The following is an 18,517-nucleotide window of genomic DNA, read 5'->3' on the forward strand; positions in this document are numbered from 1 at the left end:
ATGGAACAGATTCCAGCTAATACTGAAATTCTTCCACCTTGTGAATAATGATTCGTTGTTTCCACCAGGCCATGAGAAATATGACTAATGTGTTCGCTTGAGTCCTCTTGTGGATCACACCAATAATTTGTTCAGACACCATGACACTCCCTGCCAACACCTTAGCATAGACAAGTCACTTGTTGGAACAAAATGTAATTCCTCTTTGTTGCAGTATCTACCAAACAAAAAACATCACAAAGAGGGGATAAAATTCTGGATGCTGTGTGACTCAATATCACATTTATTGTTTGGGTTTCCTCCGCTACCGCGGAGCAAAGAGCAATGTCGATAGGAAAAATATACAGAAACACGGACTAGCATTTCTTGTTGCAACTAAATTACTGGAGATAGGCAACTACCTAATGAAGGGCTATCATGTGGTAACAGACAATTTCTGTACTACGATTAGTCTGGTCCAGCGTTTGTTTTCTAAGGGCACATTCTTCACAGGTACTCTCCAGCGAAACAGGAAGGATATCCCTTCAAAACTGAAAGGTAAATTTGCTATTGGTGACACTAGGTACTTTAGAAAGGACGAGGTCCTGCTAGCTGGCTACGCATTCCATTGCCAAAAACAAAACTAACACCAAACAAGAAAGAACAGAGTTCCTAAGGAGGTAACGAAACCAACAATTATACACCAGTAGAAGGGAATTTATGAGTAGTGTTGATGGTTCGGATGTCATACTATGCGCTTACCTAGATGAGCACTGGACACTCAAGTTTTGGAAGAAGGTAGACTTCAATTTTCTCAAGAATGGTGCTGAATGCATATATTATCTATAAAGAAAACTTCTCTACCAAGAAAATGATGAGGTTAAAATATACATCTTCCATTATTCTTGAACTCGAAAATGAGTGGATGTCGGAAAAGAACCTCTTATCTCCAGCACAACATCCGAAAGATCCAAGTCCTCCCAGAGCGCTACTGGAAAACCTTCCAGGACCTAGCCTAAAACAATGTGCCGTGTGTAGCAAGGAAGATCGTGGACCAGTAAAGAGATCCCATCTACAGTGCGTAAAGTGCAAATGGGGGCTCCACCCATTATGCTTGGGAGTCCACAAGTGTTAAAAATGGTACTGACTGAAAAAGTGTAATTCCGTACATGATTTCCTTGTAGGTAGTCTTAAAAAATTCAATAAATACTACGCAACTTATCCTGGTTTTTTTCTTTTCTTTTTACATCTAACTATGAGCAAGTATGCATCATAAGATATTCTGACACATCATTCCTAGGTGAGTACATACGTTTTTCAGGTAACTTTTGTAGGTCTGGGCTTGAAATATATAATCTGCTCCATGCTAATTTCCTGGTAAAAATTTTTTTTTCTTCCCCTAATATGACCTTTGTTGGTATTATTTGCTATCAATATCAATAGTCAAACTTTCTGAGCAATTTGGGAGAATAATCAATTATCTGGATTTAGAATTTGGAGAATTATGGTTCATTTTGTTCAGTCTTGCAATTTGGTCGTAAAACAGGTGGTATTCTTAGCATAGGCGTGGCACTAAGAGAGTTAATACAGAGTGGAATGGCCACAAGGCAAATGGAGGAGGATAGGTTACCTAGGAAAAAAATGGACTCTCTCATGGCGCATAAGAGAAATAGAGGGAGACCACGACAACGATGGTTAGACACAGTTTCTAATGATTTGAAGAAAAGAGGTATGGAACTAAATAATGCCACAAACAGAATTGTGAAGGCATTTACTTCATTCACATACTCTCGCAGATTGAATGCTGAAAGGAAAAGCATAACAATCTATAATAAAGATGTGTATAAATTATACAGATTAATGTGAAAAGATCATGGCTCGGATAATGATCGATCAATATATAAGACAGAATACATAATTTGCACTTGCTGACTTAAACTACATACTCACCACTTTTCCACTAAGGACCACCATATTGCCATCTTTAGGATCTAGTTGCTCCTCAGCTAGTGCAGTAATCTGAGTTTTGTGCTTTTCATTAAGTAACTGATGGATTTTCATCTGGCCTAGTTCATCTGGAGAGTAACCCAAAAGGCCACAAGCCATTCCATTAACAACAAGAATCTGAAAAATTAATCCAAAAAAAAGTAGTTTATTATAAAATATTCTACACCCAATCATCTCTACAGCACCATTATCTATTCTCATTAAATTTTAGGTGTACAGTACAACCTCGGTGGTGCATTCCTCATTAAGAAGTTTTCTTGCTTAGCACGTAAATTTCAAGTCCGATTCAAGTCATATTACATCTACATAAAAATACCTCACTTATCACATCACAAATTTTCACTATTACCACTTAGCACAATCACAATTTTCCTAGCCCTGAAAATGTTCATTGTCATCCCTTGTGAACAGACGTGTTTTTTATATATTTATTTGGAATTGCGCACAAATGTGCAAGTACAATTTATGGAATTCAGTCTTTACTGTAATCGACTATCGATCTGACTCTCTTAATGCAAACAGTTATACGATACTTGTCACAGTATTTTACATATAATACACATACATTACATTACAAGATATTAGAATCATTCCGTATTGACGGTTTTCACTTTACAATGGCGAAAAATGAGGGTATCCTCCTATTCAATACATCATATAATCTGTCATTAGACGGAGCTAACAAATTCAGACATGTTTCGGCTCGCTTGAGCCATCTTCAGTGAAAAAATTAGGGGGGTTGGAATAATTTACATAATATAAGTTGAAAAAATGCTAAAAAACATAATGAAAGAGTAAACAAAAAAACAAAAGAGAGCTTAGACGGAAAACAAAGTTAGCACAAATATACAATATTTACATCAATATGCAGAGCAAAAAACTTACTGCGACAAAATTCAGTGAAACAGGTGTTAATTTGAAATAATAATTGATACTAAAAACTGCGTTAACCTAAGAAACAAGGGAATGAGAAAACAAATGATGCAGATGGAAACAAATAATAGTAGCGCATGGTGAGGTTGTGGACCTCATAGTTTACAAATTATTGGTTTAAAAATGACAAAATAGTTTGAAATTGCTGTCAAAATCATCCTAGTGGAAACCCATCACATCAAATTGGTCAGGAGGAGAGTGGGAGCAAACATTTTTGAGAGAAACAAAGCCTGAATTAACCTGCAGGCGAAAAGCCTGTGACAAGGAGAAAAAACACCATGAAATTTAAGGCTTTAGAAATAGCAGCATTCTCCATATCTTCTCGATCTAGCGGTCCCTTTCTTCATTATTGTTTCATTATAGAGGGGTCGGAAGGGCCGCATATAAAAATATGAGAAGCGGCCCTTCCGACCCCTCTATAATAAGGCAAAACACCAGCCAACATTATGAAACAATAATGAAGAAAGGGGCCGCTAGATTGAGAAGATTTGGAGAATGCTGCTATTTCTAAAGCCTTAAATTTCATGGTGTTTTTTCTCCTTGTCACAGGCTTTTCGCCTGCAGGTTAATTCAGGCTTGGTTTCTCTCAAAAATGTTTGCTCCCGCTCTCCTCCTGACCAATTTGATGTGATGGGTTTCCACTAGGATGATTTTGACAGCAATTTCAAACTATTTTGTCATTTTTAAACCAATAATTTGTAAACTATGAGGTCCACAACCTCACCATGCGCTACTATTATTTGTTTCCATCTGCATCATTTGTTTTCTAATTCCCTTGTTTCTTAGGTTAACGCAGTTTTTAGTATCAATTATTATTTCAAATTAACACCTGTTTCACTGAATTTTGTCGCAGTAAGTTTTTTGCTCTGCATATTGATGTAAATATTGTATATTTGTGCTAACTTTGTTTTCCGTCTAAACTCTCTTTTGTTTTTTTGTTTACTCTTTCATTATGTTTTTTAGCATTTTTTCAACTTATATTATGTAAATTATTCCAACCCCCCTAATTTTTTTCACTGAAGATGGCTCAAGCGAGCCGAAACATGTCTGAATTTGTTTGCTCCGTCTAATGACGGATTATATGATGTATTGAATAGGAGGATACCCTCATTTTTTGCCATTGTAAAGTAATACACATACACACTGAATATCTAGCTCATGAAATTTCTTATTAGTACATAATTTATGATGAAAGCCATGAATTGCAAGTCCAGTCAAAACTGATCTTCACGGTTGGTTTTCGTTCGTCCACCTCCTGTCAATCATTGCATCAGTAGCATAGAAATCTTGAGGTATTTCTGCACATTTTTGTTTTCCTCTCTGGATCACTTTAGTTGCAAGATTAGCAGCAGGTAGCAGTAGATTCAGCCGTAGATCTTTTAAATAGAATTATTCTCTTGCCAGTTCATAAACTAGACTAGAAAATGCTGTTACTGAGACTCTCAACACCCTTTTCAGGTATGTCTTTTATTCTTTCCAGTGTAGTTAAATCAGTTAAGGACAGTTTTTCCCAAATCAATTCTATGCTGTATGTTAGTATTGGGAAGATTTTTGCGTAGAATAGCGTTAAGGCTTTTGTAAAGACAATCTGGTGATGTTCTTAATAGTGAAGATCCCTCTGATAGCTGCTGTAGCTCTCTCCTTTATGTGGAGCTGGAATGAATTACATGAAGTCTGTAGGGTAATGCCAAGATACGAGGGGCATCCGGAAAGTAGTACCCGTTAGCGCCTCATGAAGCGTTGACGACTCGGGTAGCTGCTGGGCATGGTCAAACCGCGTCAGTGGCTTGTCTGCCTGCTCTGTGCGAGGTTGTGTTTAAAATGTTTAAACAAATTGAGAACCCCGCCGGTTGTGAAGTGAGGGCGTGATTAAATTTCTTAATGCACGAAACGTTCGATCTTGTGATATTCATCGCCAATTAATGGAGGTGTATGGAGACAATGTGATGGACGAGTCGTCTGTTCGGCGCTGGTGTCGCAACTTCAACCTGGGAAGGCGGAATACACACGATGAGGAGCGTTCAGAGAGACCATCTGTCATTACAGACCAACTGCTGAGCGCAGTAGACGAATGCGTGAGGAACGATTGGCGCGTCACAATTGATGAACTCTGTGAACATTTTCCTAATGTGTCTCGAACAATTGTTCATGAAATTGTCAAAGACCATCTGCATTATTCAAAAATCTGTGCAAGGTGGGTCCCTCGCATGCTTACAGAGGAGCACAAAACCAAGCGTATGGCTGCAGCACTGACGTTTCTGGGACGTTATTCCGATGAAGGAGACTCTTTCCTGACTCGCATCATTACTGGGGACGAAACATGGGTTTGTTATGCACCACCTGAGAGTCAAAGACAGTCAATCACCAACCAAACCAAAAAAAAAATCAAGACAGTTCTGTCCACCAGGAAACTCATGGCAACCGTTTTCTGGGATCACCGAGGTGTACTGCTCATTGATTTTATGGCCTGTGGAGACACAATTAATGCTAATGCGTATTGTGAAACATTAAAGAAATTACGGCGGGCAATACAAAATCGACGGTGAGGTGTTCACATCTTGATTTACTAGTTTCATTTCCGTATTGATAGTTTACGTATGTGTAGACAAGAAAGGGTTCCACCTTATCAATACAGATTTTTATTGTAAGAATTAGCTTACAGTATCAGTTTCGACTTTAAACAGTCATCATCAGCTGAACATGAATACCTTTACACATGTGTCAAGCATTATTGGTATTGCCCTTTCTAAAGGGAGATGCCATAGGAAAGACAGTGTCCAAATTGGGCATATTAAGTGTAAAATGATTATATATTATAATACTGTATTGGCATTCAGGTCTTGAGGCTATCTTTTTCGGAACTAGAATTTGTCTATGAAACCTAACCTAAGCTTAGATCTAAATTACAAATACATTAAACACATTAAAATGTACAGTACATGTTAAAATCCATTGAATAATGAATATAAAACATTTCATGGAATTGAATGTGTATGTCTTGCATGTATCTGTGTTCTCGTTTTAGAGTCCAATGTTGTAAATAGTTCGGTGCTTGCGATCGTGGGCAATACTGTAGTTCTCTTAAAAAGTCTTATTAAATACTTAAATGATGTCTTTACTTGTATCTGTGGTGAAAAGCTTCTATTGGTAACAAGATCCACTTATATAGACAGAGGTAAGTATGTGCATTCCACACTCCATTCACAGCTGCACATACTTACGTCTGTCTATATAAGTGGATCTTGTTAACAACAGAAGCTTTTCACCACACAAGTAAAGACATCATTTAAGTATATAATAAGACTTTTTAAGAGAACTACGGCATTGCCTACGAATGCAAGCACCGAACTATTTACAACATTGGACTCTAAAACGAGAACACAGATACATGCAAGACATACACATTCAATTCCATGAAATGGTTTATATTCATTATTCAATGGATTTTAACATGTACTGTACATTTTAATGTGTTTAATGTATTTGTAATTTAGATCTAAGCTTAGGTTAGGTTTCATAGACAAATTCTAGTCCTGGAAAAGACAGCTTTATACTCAAGTACCTGAACGCCAAAATTGTAATATATAATCATTTTACACTTAATATGCCCAATTTGGACACTGTCTTTCCTATGGCATCTCCCTTTAGAAAGGGCAATACCAATTAATGCTTGACACATATGTAAAGGTATTCATGTTCAGCTGATGATGACTGTTTAAAGTCGAAACCGGTCCTGTAAGCTAATTTTTACAATAAAAATCTGTGTTGATAAGGTGGAACCCTTTCTTGTCTATACATACTATTGTCTACAGGTGTCATTCTCCTTCATGACAATGCCAGGCCTCATGCAGCAGCGATAACACAACAACTTTTGTAGCAAATCAGGTGGGAAACCTTCAACCATCCCCCGTATAGCCCGGACATGGCCCCTTCGGATTTTCATCTTTACGAAGCTTAAAGACTTTCTGGAGGGAAAAAGATTTGACAGCGATGAAGAACTTAACGAGTCGTGACTACGTATCTCAATACACTGGCGGCGGAGGACTATGACGCTGGAATACAAAAACTCGTCCCACGTTATGACAAATGCCTAAATTTGCTTGGAGATTGTGTGGAGAAGTAGTGTAAAGTATTTTCTTTCCAATAAAAATGTGTATATTTGTTAATATTTACTCCTGTGTCTTTATTGCACAAACGGTACCACTTTCCGGATGGCCTTCGTACTTATATGAATTTACAGTCTCAATCTCTATATTATTCCTAAGGTCACTTTGTCTTTGGCCCAGAGATATAAAGCATTTAATGTTTCTTGTAGTTCATAACTGTTTCATGAGCTCAGAGATATAAAGCATTTAATGTTTCTTGTAGTTCATACCTGTTTGATGAGTCCAGAATCATATCATCTGTATACATATATAAGGATATTAATTTTGTTGACTCTAAAATCTTTGTAATATCTGCGGTTGCGATACTGAACAATAAAAGACTTATTAGGTCTCCTTGTAATACCCCATGTGTCTGGGTAATCTCTCTTGATCTAGTTACCCCATCCCTTATTTCCAAATTGTTGAAAGTCAAAATGTTTTTAACAGCTGATGTGATTTCATTTCCTCCTTTTGTCATGGCATCCAGTTTTTCTAAAACTTTCATTCTGTTCATTAGATCGAATGCCTTGATGTAGTCAATGAAAACGGTGTGAAACTTTCCTTTCACAGATAACTTAGAGCTCGATCAATGTCATTTAGAAGATGGCCTATGGCTTGTAGTGTTGATCTCCATTCTCTGAAACCAAACTGTTCGTCAGGAATTGGTGGCTCTATTATCTTCGCAAGTCTCTCAGTGAATAATCTTGAGCAGATTTTTAAGATATTGTTTTCCAAAGCTATTCCATGATATGAATTTGGATCCTTAGCAGCACCTTTTCCCTTACAGAGTACTTTTACTGGTTATTTTTTCCATTTCCAACACAGATAAAAAGCCATCACCACAGGAGGCAGGTCAGGGAAAGTTGCACAAAAACAGGAAAAGGCCTTGAATTCCTAAACTTTACAGAGTAAAACACACCTTCAGGTAGCAAGCCGTTAGCCTCAGTTAAATTTTGCTTGCCGGTTTTAAGTGATATTCCTGAATAACCCAGTAAGCCTGTTTATGCTCGCATTTCGCATTCTATTCAGAAGTAAGAAATTAATTCTGTGTTGAGATATACAGTCAAGGGTAGTGAATATTTGTTGCATATTTTGTCTTGTGGTAGGCCAGTTACAGATGCCAAAAAGGACATGAAATCTCTTAACCTTTTTGTTGCTGAGATGAAGTCTCTTTTGTAAGAGCCCTGTGCTGAATTATTTTTCATAGCTGACAGATACATAAACATTGAAAATAACATGGGAAAACCACAGATGATCTAATTTATTTATTTATGATTATTTATTTAGCGTATGGCAACACATTGGAATATACAACAATATATAAATTATATAATAAAATAACTAGGGCGTTATTACACTTAGGCATAAAACAGAGTATACAATGATAATGTATGCACTTATATAGTGAGAGTTAATTTGTCTATCCAGTTAACAGCATCTGGAATCAAAATTAGAAAGTATTTCAGATCACCCAAGTATGACATAATACTACACTGCTGCACAATGTGTTGGATGGTTTGGGAAGTCGTTCCACAAATGCAAAATGGATCAGAAAATTTGTTCCATTTGTAGAGGAAGTCATTATATTCTCCATGGTTTGTACGAATCCTGTTGGCAGTTTTCCATGTACGTTGAGGCAAATAAAAACCACCTGCTTTAATTTGTTATTTAAAAAAGTTATAATGTCTGGTGGTGCATGTTGGATCCATTTTTCTTCCCAATGATCATTTATATTGAAGCCCTTATTGAAAAGAACAGCAGATTTTATTGCTGGGTGTCTGGATTTTAACCTGCCAAATATTGCACTTGGAATGTAGTCATGAACTGGAAGATCAGGGTGATCCAATATCTTCTTATATTCATGTACCAAAGCCAAAATGTTGGTGTAGTTTTTACACAACCTGTGATTGTACGCATTGCAGTATTGAGCTGGATGTCAAGTTAGCTGGTATGGTTGCTGTTTAGATGAACAGGAACACAATATTCTGCTGTACTATAGACTAATCCCAGTGCAGAGCAACGAAGTGTTGCAGCTGTTGATCCCCATGTAGTACCACACAGCTTTTGAAGAATGTTGTTCCTGGAACAAACTTTGGCTGTAGTATTATTCAGGTGTTGATAAGTTAGGGATCTGTCAAGTGTAACATCCAAATACTTTGCAGTAGGATTATATTTAACTATAGACTTTCAGTTGTCAGTTTGACTGTTTGTTATGAAGATGAAAACATAAAGATTCTGTTTTACTTGGGCTTGGTGTGAGTCGCCCCTTTTGGTAATACTGCCATAGGATTGAAAGATAGTCTGTTAATATCCTTTCAGTTTTCTCTATGCATTTTCCACTGATGCCAATGGCTAGATCATCTGCACAAGCAAATTTCCTGCTTACAATATGAGGGATGTCTGCAATATATAGATTGAAAAGGATTGGTGCAAGTAGAGAGCCCTGTGGAAGAATATTTTCCAAAGTTCTTTGATTACCGATTTCCTTGCCCAGGATCAGTAGCGTAGCCAGGATTTCAATTTGGGGGGGGGGGGGGCATTCATCCAGAATTTTATTTTGTTTGGTGTCCAAACTTCCATAGTTTAGGTGGTGTAGAATACCGAAAAAGGGGATGAGTGTCCTTGGATCCAAGTAAGAGTGGTGGATTCGTGCAGATTACGGAAGCTAATAGTAATTTTCTTATTCTTATTCTTATTCTTCCCCCGCTTTTCCCACATCTGTGAGGTCGCGGGTGCGAACTGTGTCGCACATGTGGATTTGGCCCTGTTTTACGGCCGGATGTCCTTCCCGACGCCAACCCTATATAGAAGGATGCAATCAGTGTTGTGTGCTTCTTTGGTGGTTGGTAGTGTAGTATGTTGTTGTCTGAATATGAATATGTTGGGACAAACACCCAGTCCCCAGCCAGAAGAATTAATGAGACGCGATTAAAATCCCTGACCCAGCCGGGAATCGAACCCGGGACCGTCTGAACCGAAGGCCTCAACACTGATCATTCAGCCAATGAGTCGGATTCCGGAAGCTAATATTAATATACATTATATATAAAATGCTCAATAAAAGTACATTCATTAAAACTCCTGGGGTGTCTGGACTCCGTGGACGACATTCCCCCATCCCCCGGCTACCTGTGTTACTCCCATCCCAACATAACTGCAGCATTTCATATATTCCGAGTACAAGTGAAATGAATGCAAGAATAAACAGTTTGAGTAAGGATGCAATATTCTGGTTTAAAATAAATACGGTAATGTTATTATAATAATGGCCATGTGATAAGCAATAAAGAAGTAACATTTTGTACAAATAATGCGGCAAAAATATACACACACGCGCACGCGTCAAATACAGGTTTCTCGTCCTTCTTGTCCATGGCTAGATGATGAAGGCAAGAGAATGATGGCCCACCGTGACTCGTTATTTCGACATTATAAACAAACCCTAGATGACACAGACTTCGAATCTAACTGCATCTTAAGAAATCGCACAAAGCAGTTAATCAGAAATATAAAAAATGTATATATTTTCGGAATTTAGCTAACAACTTGCATTCTAATCGCGCATGGGACCAACTTAGAGCTCTGGGAATAGGAAAACATCAACAGAGACAGACAACTCCTGACATTCCACTTGACGAACTGAACGATTACTTTACTAGAATAAATATTCAACCTACCCAAATTAACAGCACCGACTCACCGCCCTCCCCTCCAGCCAATCCACCATTCACATTTTACAGTGTCACAGAAAATCAGGTTAAAAGGCTTTGTACTCGATTAAATCAAAGACTACAGGTGTAGATGATATTCCTATTACTTTTATGCATAACATTATGGGTGCTATCTCACCTTTACTGACGCACATACTGAACAACTGTTTACTAAACGGAACTTTCCCTACTGTCTGGAAAACAGCCAATATTATATCGGTACCTAAGAGTTTAGACCCACAATCACCCTCTGACTATCGTCCTATGTCCGTACTCCCTGCGCTTTCTTAAGACTTTGAACGTTTAGTATACGAGAAAGTTCTGGAATACCTAAATAAAAATGCTCTTTTGGACCCTTTGCAATCTGGATTTGAGAAGGGTCACAGTACCGCAACAGCACTTTTGAAGGTTACTGAAGACATTAGAAACGCTATGGACAAACGACTGCTCACTATACGTATCCTTCTTGACTTCAGTAGCGCCTTTGACACTATGGTAATTCCGACTATGATAAAGAAAATGGAACTGCTAAATTTCGACCTAGCTGCACTTGAGGTTTTTAGTTCTTATTTGAGTAACCGTCAACAGCGTGTAACAGTAAACGACAAGGCCTCTAAATGGAAAATGAAACTTAGTGTTGCCCCACAGGGCAGTACTCTACGGCCCCTAATTTTCTGTATTTATATCAATGGCATACCATCTGTGACAGGACATAACATACATGACCTCTGTGCTGACGATCTTCAAATATATCGACACTGCAAGACAAGATATTAACAGGGACCTCCGACGACTCAGTGTATATGTACAACAAAGCTCTCTCATACTAAACTGCAAAAAACTCAGACAATTATAATTGGATCACGAAAATGACTGAGCTGCTCAAACAATGTTGCAATCCCGCCTATCCTACTGAATGGTAACATTATTCCCTACAGTAAAACTGTTAAAAATCCCAGCGTAATGATGAATGAAACAGTTGATTGGTCTGATCACACGAAAGAAATACGTAAAAAGATTTTTGGAGTTCTTCACCCTCTTAAACGGCAGAGGGATGTATTTCCATTTGAGCTACAGGTCAAACTAACACCGACACTCATTCTCCCTATTCTGGATTATTGTGACGTCGTTTTAGTTGACATGACGAGAGAAGAAACACTTCAACTTCAACGAGCATTGAATTCCTGCCTGCGATTTATTTACAATATTGGGTACGATATTCATATCACCCCATATTTAAGGCTGTCTCATGGCTGATGTCTGATAAACGTCGGCAGCTACACACTTTAACGATGGTGATCAGAGTGGTAGCTGTAAGTCAGTCAATGTATATTTCTTCTAAATTCATCTTTTTATCATCACTTCACAACTTAAATACACGTTCTAGATTCATTCTTTCTATTCCACTGCACCGCACATATAAAATTAATAGATCATTTGTGGTGACTGTGGCCAGATTATGGAATTCCCTGCCAGTTCAGGTCAGAGAAACTAGCTTTTTTAAATCACGATTTAAGGTCACCTGCCGAGACTACCTGCTGAGGACAGCTGACTGAATGGTTGAAGCATGAATTTTTGCATTCCTGAGGATTAGCTATTTTTCAGAGTTTTTAATATTAATTAGTTCTAATATTAATTTAGTAATTTATTTAAATTTATTTTCAATTCTATTAAATTATGTAGTTTTAACTATTTTAAGTATCTCAGTATTTTATTTAAGATTCTGATTAGTATGTGGTTAAGTGTACGAGAGGGCCTGGAGCCCTAACTTCGCCACTGTACTGAAGGCACTAATAAATAAATAAATAAATAAATAAATAAATAAATAAATAAATAAATAAATAAATAATGTAAAGCGTATGGGTATAGATATTTTGTTAGTTGGTAAAGAAAAATACACATTACAACATATGCGATGTAGGGTTTACCTTGTCCTATTAGTTTCCAACGCGGTTAGGGACACACAGCTGTGAGCTTGCATCTGGGAGATAGTGGATTCGAACCCCACTGTCGGCAACCCTGAAAATGTTTTCCCGTGGCTTTCCATTTTCACACAAGGCAAATGCTGGAGCTGTACCTTAATTAAGGCCACGGCCGCTTCCTTCCAACTCCTAAGCCTTTCCTATCGCACCGTCGCCATAAGACCTATCTGTGTCGGTGCAACGTAAAGTAAATTGTTAATTACTTTTCCACACAAGCCTGGGATGCAGAATATAGTAGTATAAAGTTAGAGTTTTGTGACGCTAATATTCGTATGTATAATTTTTATTAACGTGCCAGAAACCAACGACACTGAGCTGTTGCCATTTCAACACCGTTTTAAGGGTTACCGATCCAACCCGGGATTTGAACCTGCGAACTCAGACTCAGAAGGACAGCGACTCAACCAACTGAGCTACATGAAAAGGAGGCGCTTGTGATTATTGTTATAAATAGATGCATTCCGTATTTTTACAAAGGTTTTATGAGGAGCATTTATTAAGGCGTACGTTTACTTACTGTCCTAAATGCACGAGGCCGGACAGAAGAACTAGCTGGAAGCTAAGGAGTCTTGCAGGCGTGGCGCTTCCTTCTCTGTTCACTTTTCCAAACCAAACTCCATGACGTAACAGCCCCGAAGAGTCATCGCCTACCAAGCGACGGCTGTTCAGCCCGGAGGCCTGCAGATTACGAGGTATCGTGTGGTCAGCACGGCGAATCCACTCCGCCGTTATTCCTGGCTTTCTAGACCGAGGCCGCCATCTCACCGTCAGATAGCTCCTCAATTATAAACACGCGAGCTGAGTGTACCTCGAACCAGCCCTCAGATCCAGGAAAAGTCCCTGACCTGGCCGGGAATCGAACCTGGGGCCTCCGGTAAGAGGAAGGCACGCTACCCCTACACCGTGGGGCCGGCTGGTGACTTTTAGGTCTCCTTATTATCGAATCTGACTTGCATCCTGCATTCGATTCCCATCACTGACAGAGTTAAGAAAGGCATGGGATGGGGAGGATACAGCCTCGTTTTTGGGTGCAGTAGAGTTTTCCTCGAGTCTCCAGTAATCTAAATATCTACGGCCTGGAAGGTAGTCACCTTCATGGGGTGTAGTACCAAAGTGGTTCCTTTTTTTAAGAAGACAAATTAAATGAAGATTCTACTTCCTCACAAACGAAGAACGATATTATCAATTTTACGAACAGTTTCAATAATGCAGCCCGTTTATGTTAAGAGTACAGAAGCTATGATTGTACATGGTAACAATCAAAACCAACAATATCAACTGAAGATCCGTCACCGCACTCGGTAGGACCGGCTTTCTTTTCATATCCACCAGGCGAGTTGGCCGTGCGGTTAGGGGCGCACAGCTGTTTGCTTGCATCCGAGTGATGGTGGGTTCAAACACCACTGTCGGCAGCCCTAAAGATGGTTTTCTGTGGTTTCCCATTTTCACACCCGGCAAATGCCGGGGCTGTACCTTAATTAAGGCCACGGCCGCTTCTTCCCACTCTCAGCCCTTTCCTTTCCCATCGTCGCCATAACACCTACTGCGACGTAAAGCAAATTCTAAATAAATAAAAAAATATTTTCACAACCCCTTCCAAGGAAACGTTGTATCCACACTACTGGCCACTGAAATTATTTTGTGGGTACGCCACTGCATCCACTCAACATTTTACTTACAAGGTAAGTCCGAAGAATGGTTGGATACTCAAAATACATCACCATAAACGATGCGGTTCCGGCTCAAAAGTATAAGGAAAGGTAAGGGACGGGATCTAGTTTATAAGTAGAATCCGTATCAATAGAACGTGACTTCCCATTTTAAAAACGTTTCATGTATCGACTGTGATTCAAGCCTGGGCCGTCCTGATGAGAAGATAGAGCCATTGGAACTGAGTTATCACGCCCGCCAAATACAAAATAGTTACCCGCACTTTTGATGGTGCCATTTGAGGTTCCAATCAGTCCCCGGGCATTTGACAAAATATATAGACCTACCTATCGAACTTAGGCACCTATCCGCGATTGTCTTGCTACTGTAAGAATAAAAAACCTTTTTCATAACTTACCGAGGATGCACAGTGTTGGCTTCTCAATGACAAAACGGCCCCTCTTCAGAAAAGTTACTTATGTGGCACAAAATGAGGAACTAACGTGCAGCTCACAATCCTGTCACAGTCTTCCCAACGCTGCAACTTAAACACAGCACATCTCTCAACCACGGTACAACCCAAGGATCCCTAGGACGTTATTGTTTCCTGGAACCGATATGCAAAAGCTGACACGGTGGTGTAAGCTTGTAACTGTTTCTGGACGTGGCCCCCGTTATCTCGGTGTTCGCGTTCCGGCCCCCTTACTGAGTAATCCCTTGCTAATTGCCCCTTTCTTCATGGCTTGACATTTGTCAACACACGGTGACATTGGGTGATATGAATAAAAATGAGACGTAACTCGGAGACAAGTCTCGAAGGAGGATTGAGACAGAAGTCACTTGCGAGACAGAACTCGTCATGTATATGAATAAAGTTTGCTTCTCGCTAACGAGACTTGTCTCCTTCCGCTTGAGACGAGTCTCGTACACTGGCTCTGGTATCTGTCACCTGACGAGTGAATTACTACAAAAATTGGTTTTGTTGGAACAGATGGAAGTGTTAGATTTACAAGCGAAAAAGATTGAAAAGCGACAGTGTGTTCTCGAAAAAACAGAAGAACTCATATCAGTGCAAAAACAGATTTTGCAACTGCAAATGGAAAATCTTTTACATGAAAGGGAGAAACGAGCAGAACAAAAAAGTACAACCGAAGTGGAACACCCACCGATATTTTTTTCATTTAGAATAGTTCTTGACAGACTTTTCTTCTTCTTCAGTTGTGTTTCACTTGGGAGCCTATTCTGCAAACTATAGGCTACCTTTCGTATTAATCAATATTCAATAATCACTAGTTCTTATTTCAATTCTTTCCAGGCTTACATAAACGTAGTGGCTCGTACACTTGGTATACTTGAACCCCAGCTTGTGAACGACTGATTTAAGGTTTCTTTTCTTGTAAGTTTCCTTCAAGATATTGTGTAAGAAGTTACATTGTATTTATCATCACATTCAGGATCCACATACAAATGCACAATTTTCTGCGGTCATTGAAAATTACTCAACACTTTTTAGCACACGCTTCGTACTTCATTCTTCACGAATATGAAGAGTTTATTGACCATACCTGTGCATAGCTAGGGGTGTTTCTGCATATAATGTACTTTTTCTACAATTTGTTTTACGTCGCACCGACACAGATAGGTCATATGGCGACGATGGGATAGGCTTAGGAGTGGGATGGAAGCGGCCGTGGTCTTAATTAAGGTACAGTCCCAGCATTTGCCTGGTGTGAAAATGGAAAACCACGGAAAACGATATTCAGGGCTGTCGACAGTGGGGCTTCAACCCACTACCTCCCGGATGCAAGCTCACAGCCTCGCGTCCCTAACCACACGGCCAACTCACCCGGTATATAATATACTACCAATACCTATATACTGTTGTATAAACTGTCTAAATTGCAAACTTAGAAACAATACAAAATGCTATCCATATTGATAAACGAAGGGAGTTGTTTGATTTGGACCGGACAAATTGCAATGAAAGTAACATGATGAGCTAAGACATCCGGAATTCAATGGTGAGAACCGTTCTGCCGTGAAATAACATTTTCGTACCGGTATTTATTGACAGTAAATGTTTGCTCCAGTTTTAAATGGAACGTGATGTGTAGATGGCAGCGATTTCAATGAAACATGGTAGGATGGTCAATTAAGACATCAGGACGTCGCTGCATGACGTTGTTATGTAGGTTACCCGCAGTGTGACAAAATTAATCACTTTCACCAAGAATCCGAAAGTTTAAGGCTATTTGTAGCATGCAAGTTTATATATAAATGACGATGATTTCATATTACATATTTTAGCCTCAATTGTAAACGACAAAGAATTATTAAAAGCCTAATATTTTGAAATATTCATATACTGTGCATGTTAGTAAAATGGATTTGACGAGCAAAATCTAATTTTCACTCTATAGCGCACTGTTTAATGTAACTTTAAAATATAACTATCAGTGCATTTCTACAGTGCATACACGAGGTCAATACAGCTGCAAACCACCCAGCTGTTCTTTAGCAATTAATTATAACCATGTCGTTGATTTTATGACAAAGTGAATATCAGCAATAAATTTAAGACAGGTAGATTGACAATTCATGGAAGTTTCATCGAAATCTGTCTGATCCAAACCAAATGCTTCCCTCGTAGTATTCGGCGCAAGTGAGATTTTGGTGCGATGGTTGAGAAAGAGCAGCACTCATAGAGGCAGTAAATCATTGGCTGAATAACGTCATTATGCGAATTTGTTAAATGTTGTGAAGCCAGTTACAGCATATTTTTTTTCAAGGGCACGAGCCGCCGGTTGAAACTTTTAAATAAACTTAGAAACAGTGCAATCGAAAAAGGCATGGGCAGGGAATTTTACGGCACTTAAACATAAATGGGATAGCTTACATCAGGACCAAGGATACTCGCACATTCGTTCAGTACCATTTGGCCAACATGTGATAGAGAGCGATAATTTTCAGACTTGAAAAAATATCCTTCCAGATATCAAAATGTGAATAATAATAATCATAATAATAATAATAATAATAGGTAATAATTTCGTGTGGCTATTTGTAGCCCGGTACAGCCCTTGTAAGGCAGACCCTCCGACGAGGATGGGTGTCATCTGCCGTGTTATTCTAGTGGAGGATAGTGTTGTGTGTGAGTTGCAGGAATGTTGAGGATTTAACGTTAAAATCTCTGACCCGACAACGAATCGAACCCGGAGGCCTCCTGAACCGAAAAGTACCACGCTGACCATTCAGCTAAGGAGCAGGACAAAGTGAATAATGAAAACCTTGAATAATTGTAAGTCATATCTTAAACATAGCTATGTTGCGTTTCGGCCTTTTCCGTGATTGTGAATTAATTTTATTTATAAAATGTTAGTCGTGTTGTGAATAGAAAAAATGTCAACGTACAGAAAAAATCACAAATGTAGAATAGATTAAGAATAATTAAAGTAATGTAACAATTACTAAGAAAATTATTAGAAGTGTATGTTGCACGGTTTTGCATATTTCTGGTTCGATTTTGAACATTTTAGACTTTATGATGCATGTAAATCCTATCGCAAATGGCTATCATCGTCATCATCTTTATCATTATTGTTATATGAATGTATCGTGTATTCGCTCCAGAAAATGTGCTAAGCATTCCACATTTTCTTTCCGGTAACGGTAGAGATATTTATAATCATGTTCGAGAGAATTTCTTCGTGGTTTATAAATTTTTCTTCTCCGTTGCAAAACCATCATAAACTCCGCCATCACGTTTTCAGCCTGATTCTATCGGCTTGAGTCACCTTCTGGGCTGTCTCAAGAAATTCTGAGACCAGTCTCCATTCAGAGAGACTAAACTCCAGTTTATTCATATACATTTGGAGTTGTGTCTCCGAGAGAATCCGCTAACGAGCTGTGTCTCAAGGAGCAAAGGTCACTGCTGAGACATCGCTTTTTTATTCATATACATTTGAGACATGTCTTAATATTTATGAGACAAGAGACACGTCTCCGGTTTATTCATATCACCCATTCCCAATACTGAGGCCTCTACAGGGAAATATCCCCGCGCATCACAATCCTAAGTGTCTTCCTTTCATTCAAGCAGTACAAATATGGA

The 18,517-nt window shown here is 38.8% G+C and overlaps 1 protein-coding gene across 1 annotated transcript in view; it reads right to left on the bottom strand.

Moving 5' to 3' along the window:
* Positions 1–18,517, bottom strand: part of Pask (PAS kinase) — a 453,665-nt gene that overhangs the window by 409,507 nt on the left and 25,641 nt on the right. Inside the window, exon 4 of the mRNA XM_068229079.1 lies at positions 1,930–2,103. Within this exon, the coding sequence (XP_068085180.1) occupies positions 1,930–2,103 (174 nt within the window). The remainder of the gene's footprint in view (positions 1–1,929; positions 2,104–18,517) is intronic.

Source organism: Anabrus simplex, chromosome 8 (genome assembly GCF_040414725.1).
Source record: "Anabrus simplex isolate iqAnaSimp1 chromosome 8, ASM4041472v1, whole genome shotgun sequence".
Lineage (NCBI taxonomy): Eukaryota > Metazoa > Arthropoda > Insecta > Orthoptera > Tettigoniidae > Anabrus > Anabrus simplex.